We start from the raw sequence: 7,728 nt of genomic DNA, 5'->3' as shown, positions 1-7,728 counted from the left end.
ACCCGAATAGTGCCCGCGGTGTCTTAAGCACGACACGAATGTCTTCAGAAATTTTGACCTGCCACTCAATTTTGGTGCTCGTCATGCATCCAAGTACGTCCAACCAGCTACGAACACTTTGACGTTCGTGGTAAGTGTGAACCTAATGTCCGTTTTTTGTAGTATTGTGCACTGCCGCTGGAATCTGTTGCAATGTTGCTATAGTTTGGAGCGGAAAACCCTAGATTCTCTCTCTATCGTTTTCTTTGCTTTGAGACAAAAAAAATCACCGAGAAGACTGAGTCTAAAATAAGCTTTTTTATTTTGAAAGAAACCAGACAGATACACATTTCAAGTCACACGAATATGCGAAAGGTGTACAAATCAGAAAGCAAATGTCACCTCGAAATAATTTCAACGTGCACAAATCAACTTGGACAAGTCAGAAGAGGACACCGCAACGCAGCACGGACAATGACGTTGTGTGCGTGATTTTATGAATCCCTTCGCAGTCGCGGCCTAAAGAACAGTATTCCTCTGTTTCACGACCAACTCTGTCACTACGACAAAGATTAGTTATTTGTACGAAATACGAACTTTTGTATTTGCTTAGATTACACTGAAGTCCGTGCACAATTTGCCTTTTCACGCCAGACTATGTACTTTTCTATTAGATTTAGCGGCCCCTTCTATTTACACTGGCAACCTTCGCAAAACGCACACCTCACTCTTAGTCTGACGGCCCACTCACGCGTATCGCTGTGGTCAGATGTTTAGGGTGTCGAACTTCTGAGGGTAAGTTCTCGTCCTGAGATTCTACGCCGATGCCTACACAGGAGCTCATGGAGTTTTCTAAGGTTTCGACGTTATCTCGCCACTACTCGAGAGAAGTTGTCCAACGCGTCTGCAGGAAACAGTCGCTTTTCAAAGTGGACTTATGACACGCGGCAAGGCAACACTAGCAGCGTAAAAACAGCGTTTTGTTCTGACTGCGAAAAAAAAAAAGCATACGAATCGGATGTAAATGCAGTTCCATATCGTCATGGTGCGCTAGGCTAAAATCTTAGATCAAAGTTGAAGCCGAAACTTAAGTTCTCCGCCTTGTATAAAGCCCTCCGCACCGAGCGTTCGGGCTTCAACGTAAAATACCACGTCATTTGTTGAAGCGTCGGATTCGCTGAAAGCATCACGAAACCAATCAATGCAATTGTCATTACACTGGTTCTCGTTTAGTACCGTCAGTGCGACATTGTCCCAGGAATACCAAGGCGTGTCCGCAAATAAATGACCGCGGACATTTACTGCAATTCGCCCTATAGCGGCCTTCGCAAAGACAATGTGGAAAAAGATACCGCTGCGGTGCCGGAGAATCCACTCTGCGAAGACGCCTGCGTTCAGGCTAAGTATTTTGTCAGCGTTTCTCAAAGTTACAATGTACGCACCTGAAGTGTAACACACTTCAGAAATCCATGGGCGGCCGCCACGCGACAGACACTCCTGCCGCATAAATTCCAGAGTGCACAGTGATGCACTGGCGAATGCATCCAACTTTCGAAGGATGAGCTTCTTTTCCGACTGCCACGGGATGTTCGTTTTCCCTGAACTGGTCGCAGCAACGGCACCTTCACTTTCCGAAGATAATTTTTTCTGCTCAAAGCAGTCAAGCACTCTTCGAGGAGGCGGCAGTTTCAGTGCCAGCGTCGAAGATAGATGTGCCTGAAGTGCATCAATTTTTACCCCCAAGTTACTTTCCGAGTCTCTAAGCGCGGCGGTCATTTCCCGAACTAAGGTAGCGTAATTGGCCTTCGATTGTTCGACGACTTCGTTCATTTGACCCTGAAGATTGGGCAGGTGATCAGAGCACGGATCTCTGAGTAGCACCTTCAGCTCTTTCAGACCGGTATTCAGCTGCGCAACAGTACAGCAGATACTTGACTTGAATTCTTCCATTTTGTGCACCAAGTTTTCCTCAGAACTCACAACCACGTCGCCGATCTCCGACAAACGCACGGCTTCACAGTTCCTAAATAGTTGCACGAGTTCGTCCATTCGCCTCCGAACTAATGACAACTGCTGGTGACACGGGCCTTTCGGAATGGACGTCATTGCGTCCATTGTCTCACTCAGGTCACGAACGGCAAGTGAATCGCCACGTTCGCAATTCTGTGCAGGACGCGAACACGGATCACCGCGGGAGCATCCGGCCACATAGTGCGAGGCAAGCTCTGTGCGCTTCACTCTTCGTTCACACCGTGGGCACTGGAGGGCATGCAAGTCGCACTCTCTCTCGTAGTGCAGCAGTACAGCTTCGATGGTGCCTACGAACTCGCAGCCGTTGCATTCATTCCAGCAATGGGCCTGGAAATAAAAAAAAATGCGTTCAGGTTGATAAGCTTCCGGCGTAGATATGCGTGACGAAACAGGGCCATCTAGAGATTACAGTTTTACTTGGTCACGGAGTAACAATATTCACAAGTGATCAAATATTTTCAGTGGTTGCCGCTGGGATGATTTCCAATGGCACCCCATCTGAAACAGGCAGAAGACCAGTAGTTCAACCTCGTTTATCTAATTAATTTGCACTACATATATTCTAGTGAAATCCGGTTACCATGTGTAACCGGGGTTGTTGGAGAAGTATGGGAGAGGCCTTTGCCCTGCAGTGGGCGTAACCAAGCTGATGATGATGATGACATATATTGCGGTATACAATTCAGCTTTCCTCTACCTCGCATTTATCGCCGTTAGAACGTCTGCGTTTATGCTGCAATATTACCTACGCCTGCTACGACCCCGGAAGCTTGCTCGCTTTTTACATTTTGTCCCCCAGACTTCCGAACGCCTCCTGTTTCTTTTGACCGCTGAGCAGTTAGAGATCATGCAGAGTCGCTACCTGGCACATTCCCTTGGAACCAGATCAGCGTGAACACGGCCATTAAAATACAAAATTAGAAATAAATACTGGCTTTAAGTGGCGGGAAACTTGAAGCGACTATAAGGCACGCCGTAATGGTGGAGAGCAGGATAATTTTGACCGCCAGGAATTTCGTAAAGCGCACCTGAATCTAAATGCACATTTCTTTGAGATTCCTTTATACATATATATACATACATACAAATATACATACATACATACATACATATATATATAATGCAGCCTTCATTGAAATGTCGTAGCCACTATCGAAGTCGAATTTGCGACCGCGAGCACAGAAGCGCAACTGTATACATACTGCGCTAGGAGACCACAATGTCAATTTCTGCTCCCGTCGGCTGCTTCCTAGTAGGATGCACACGGACGTGTAAGGCGAGCTTGTAAGGTCTGCTTATTCTTTTGTTGCAGCCCACCCACGATTATTTCAGTTTTTTATTTGTCGATAAGCGGAATCGCTGTCTCGCGCTGTCTTTGAGGTATCACAAGATCAGCGATCGTCTTTGACGAACGCGCTCGGCGTTTTCGCGCCGCTATTCGTTGACAGCAGACGTCTCATTCTTTAATTGCGATAGCAATTATATGGACACTGCAAGCGCATATGTGGCGTCGGCGTCGCCGTGAGGTTCTGTATAAAGTCCAAGGGCGATAACACAGTCGCAGCGCGTCCTCTACGCTTTATGTGCGAGTGAAAGCGTGCGAGGGGAGCCGACGATCGCGGCTCAATCTCGTCCGCGCGAAAGCGACAGAAGCGGTGAGGCAGGAAGCGCGCAGCCTTAAGGCCCCTTAAACTTGGTAAAGTAGTGCCACGCTTTGAAGAATGCCGCCTCCACTTCGCGTGCTCTGGCCGAAGCCGACGCCGCGTCGCTATTGGCCTAATGGCATCACGTGGGCCCTCGCACCGTGCATCAGCGCCATTTTTGCTCGAGAAGCGTCTACGGAGTGGCGAGGAGCTCATGTTGGCGCCGTTTCTACGCTAGAGCAATGTAGGCGGCGCCACGGTCGACGAGGCAGCGTGAAGAGAGGAGAAACGAAGAGGAGGGAAGGCGGAGGAAAAGAGTGTCATTACTTTACTAAGTTTAAGGGGTTTTACGCAGTCTCGTCGCGCACTTGGAGCCCAACATTGCGAGGCATCGCGGGAGAGGGGAAGGAAGGGTGGCGACGTTCTACTCCGGCTACAACTGCGCATGTCGCGGCGGCGCGCTGTCGCGCCCAAGATAGCACGACCGTATCTTGAGAGCTATCTGCGTTGGGGGCAGAGTCTAGGTGCGGCGACGGCACGCAGCTTTGTGCGTGCTGTGTGTTCTGGGCGCTCACTTTGCATTGAAGCGATATAAAGCATGAATGTCGCTTCACTCGCTACTGCTGCGGCGTTTCCTCACGCCAGCGTTTTAACAGTGAGTTACCGCGGTCACCAAGTGAGATGTGTTGGTGTTTGCTTGCGCGCGCGTGACACGATGCATGTTAAATTAGTTACTATGCCTATGCTTACAAGTTTGTACTGCCGATAAAAGTACTATTTCTTACTTCGTATAGCTGTCCACTAAATTGCTATCGCCATCGATGCTACGCATTTCGGGCGAAACTGCGACTTTATGTTTTCTTTTTAGCCACTGATGAGACATAACGCAATGTTATATGTGATGTTCGGAAGAATTTAAGCGTTGACTGTAGAATGTGAACTGCTGCAGTCATTTGATGGCTGGATGAGTCCTATTTGACATTTCACGTCAGTCAAATGAGGTGGAGTCAAAATCACTAACCGCATAGAAACGTATTTAGGCTTCCACACTCATTGTGTAATTCACACACTGTACAGTTCCGTGAACGTCCTATCGTGGTTAAAGAAAGGCGAGTTACCAGCGCTTGACTCAAAAGAACGACAAGACCTTGCTGGGCTCATTAGTACGTGTGCCATGTGGTTTGTTCTTTTATGTTCTTCCATGCTTGTTTGCGGGTGAACAGTGGCTCCCTGAGAATGCCTTGTGTTTCTTTGATGTCAAGCGCTGCCGAGTCCCTCCAACATCAACGGCACGTTTCCCCGCTTTGGGCTCTTACAAAGCGCTCGCTATCTAAAATATACTTCGCTTTCCACTTAGAGTACGCAATCTCCAGGCCTGGCAAGATTTTTTAGTATGCACTATCTCCGCTATTGGCACATATTTTTTTGTTGAGTAGAATCACACTCTCGGTTTCTGTTTCACGTGCGCGCTGATTGAACGAGCCCATCAGGGTTTAATTTCGGCATTTATCACTAACTACGAATTATGACTGCTCCGTACATGAGTCTACGCTAACTTGGCGTGTCTTTTTCATCCCTAGCTTCAGTGTCACGGCCTTTTCATTGCCCCACATGCACTAATAGGCTGTAAATTGTCTAGTATACAAGACGAAAGCGGCTAGAAATTCGTAACACATGAACCCCAGAATCGACCTTAACTCAGTAATAAAGAAAATGTCTTTAACAAACTGCTTCTCCATGATCTGAAAATCGAGAATACGATTGCGAGGACAAAAATTTTGTCTCTCTAAATACATCTTTAAATTATCATGCTGATTACCATCACAATACCCTGAACCATCTCCTGAACAATCATAGAACGAAACCTGCCTCAATGTTAGCGTCCCTTGTGCTCAAACATAGGGTGGTTCTACGTTATACATGCAAATATGTTGCGAAATGAGTCTTAACATACCATTTCAAACATCCAACGCAAGCGGAAGAAATGACAAAGAAAATAATGGTGGGAAAAAGACAGTCCGTAGTAATCCCATGCGTTCATGATCTACGGCAACAAACATGAAAGATCTATAAGCATCACTCGCCCGGTCCCTCTCAACCAATGGTGCGGCAATGGGATGCCCGAAACAGACATGGAATAAACATCGACTCAGTTTCTTCGTCACGTGTGCGGCGTACATCCTGCCATAATCTTTTTTTTCTTGTTGGCGCAGTTACGTTCGGCAGATGGGCCGACGCAGTGGTTCTAATGCCGTGCCCGCTTGGCTACCGCGCACTACGGAGGGGGGAAAGGTTAGTAAGGTAAAGGACACGAAAAGTAATACAGAGGCGGTCAGAGCGAACACACTTGGAGATGAATGTTCGGCGACAGTCAACAACACTAGTACAGTCCAGTGGGCATGCAATCAGCCATATTTTCAATGACACCGCAAAACCGTCGATCGCATGTTCGTGAGCGCCGTGTATATCACGGTGACCGGTGGAGAAGCGGGGGATAGCACGCTGACGCGCGCAATGCAATCTTCAGCGCAACCGTTGTGTGCCACGCCCCTTCGCCTATGACATTGCCGATGATTTGGCTTTGTGGCCGACGAGGCATCATCGTTCACACGTGTGCCCGCCGGTTCCTCGCTCGTGCTGATATTTTGACCACTTTCCCATTCATCTTTAGCGCACGCTTCATTCCTGTGCTAAGGCAAAGCAATGAAAAACGCATTGCAGATGCCATAACGTACTCGTGCACCTATTTGGCTTCACACCGTTTTAAGCAGGGTCGAGCAAGTATGTCTGGCAGAGGGATGCATGTGGCTTCGTGGCGTAGAATTAACTCGAGGGTTCAGTATTCAATGTGCGCGAACTATCCGTGGTCTCGCCATTTTAAGACCTTTACCATGAGAAAAGCCGGAGCTCGCGTGATACTGCTAAAAATCTTGTTGATTGCGCTTCAAGAAGCGCAGTCATGTTTTAGAATGTCCTGCGGAAGTTTTGGAAACTATTAGGTCCATTGCCAGAACACGAGGGTCATTGCTAAAAAGGGAGGCTAAAACGGTCGCGTGGGCACGGGGCACTTGGAAATTTCCCAGGCTTTGCAACAATAGTACGTCGCATACCAAGGCAACACCAATGTGCAAAGTTAAATTATTTCACGCAAGATTCCGTCCGCAAGTTGCTGTAATACATGAAGTAGTTAACCCAACCGAAGGGCCGCAGATGGAAGATGTAAGGCTCCGGGAAACCCGCTGATTGAGACTTCCGAACCGCACTACCCGCATACCTTGCCGCAGCGTTGCCGGCTCTCTGTGACAGGGAGCATACTGCACTTTCTTAACAAGAAGTCTCCGCCAGTACCACGAGCAGAATCGAGCTGATATTCGCTCACCTTGAGGCTGCTCGCTCTCGAGGCGGGGAAGTCATTCCATAAGCACTCGCCCTCGTCGAACGGTTCCAGGTCCAAGGGGCACATGCAGCGGCCATCTTGATCCCTGGCGTCGTTGCAGGAATCGCACAGGAAGTGCGAGCAGGGCAGCTGCACCGTTCTACTGGGAACCGTGCGGCAGAGGCTACAGACGCGCGACTGCGGCACTTCTTTTGTGAAGTGGATCGGGCGCCAGTTCGCTCCAACGACGTTGTGGCCGCTCAACGTAAGCACCGCACTTGCCGCCGGGTCCGGCATGGCAGCGGCTTGGTTTGGGGGCGTTTGCCGCACTGAACAAGGACAGGCGAAGTGCCTGTTTCCGACTTCTTTATCCGGCGGAACGGGTGTTGTTCAACGGCTGCGATAAACGCGGTCACTATGGCTACGCGGATCTGATATCACGCCTATATAGGCAGCCGTGCCCTTTCGCCCCTCCTCCCAACTCCTCACTCTTCGCCCTCTCTCGCAACGCACTCACCTTCAAGAGCCTACGCGCACGCCCGCCGGCCCGACGCCAGCTTAGCCGGCTGCATGACGTTTCACGTTTCGTTATCTGCTGTTATCGGGGAGCATGCGCTGCTGTGCGTCGACCGGCGTGGGCAGTTTCGTCAGTTTCGTAGGCTTCGATAGCTGCGTGCTTGCGCTCCGCCATGTTTCACC

At 49.2% G+C, this 7,728-nt stretch overlaps 1 protein-coding gene across 1 annotated transcript; it reads right to left on the bottom strand.

Annotated features, from left to right (window-relative positions):
• Positions 1-278: 278 nt before the first annotated feature.
• LOC142557301 (uncharacterized) lies at positions 279-7,425 on the bottom strand. The gene is made up of 2 exons (XM_075669031.1): positions 7,033-7,425; positions 279-2,337 (listed from the first exon to the last, which is right to left on the bottom strand). The coding sequence occupies exons 1-2, from the start codon at positions 7,324-7,326 to the stop codon at positions 1,048-1,050; spliced, it is 1,584 nt and encodes a 527-aa protein (XP_075525146.1). The 5' UTR covers positions 7,327-7,425; the 3' UTR covers positions 279-1,047.
• Between the last annotated feature and the right edge of the window lie 303 nt (positions 7,426-7,728).

Source organism: Dermacentor variabilis, chromosome 9 (genome assembly GCF_050947875.1).
Source record: "Dermacentor variabilis isolate Ectoservices chromosome 9, ASM5094787v1, whole genome shotgun sequence".
Lineage (NCBI taxonomy): Eukaryota > Metazoa > Arthropoda > Arachnida > Ixodida > Ixodidae > Dermacentor > Dermacentor variabilis.
The sequence above is the reverse complement of the archived record's forward strand: the minus strand, read 5'-3'. Positions and strand labels throughout refer to the sequence as shown.

Bases quoted from the DNA above. Each gene is read 5' to 3' on its own strand.
- LOC142557301 (XM_075669031.1), bottom strand. From the start codon at position 7,326: ATGCCGGACCCGGCGGCAAGTGCGGTGCTTACGTTGAGCGGCCACAAC. The intron at 2,338-7,032 runs GTGAGCGAATAT...TTTTATTTCCAG, and splicing joins CGAGAGCGAGCAGCCTCAAG to GCCCATTGCTGGAATGAATG.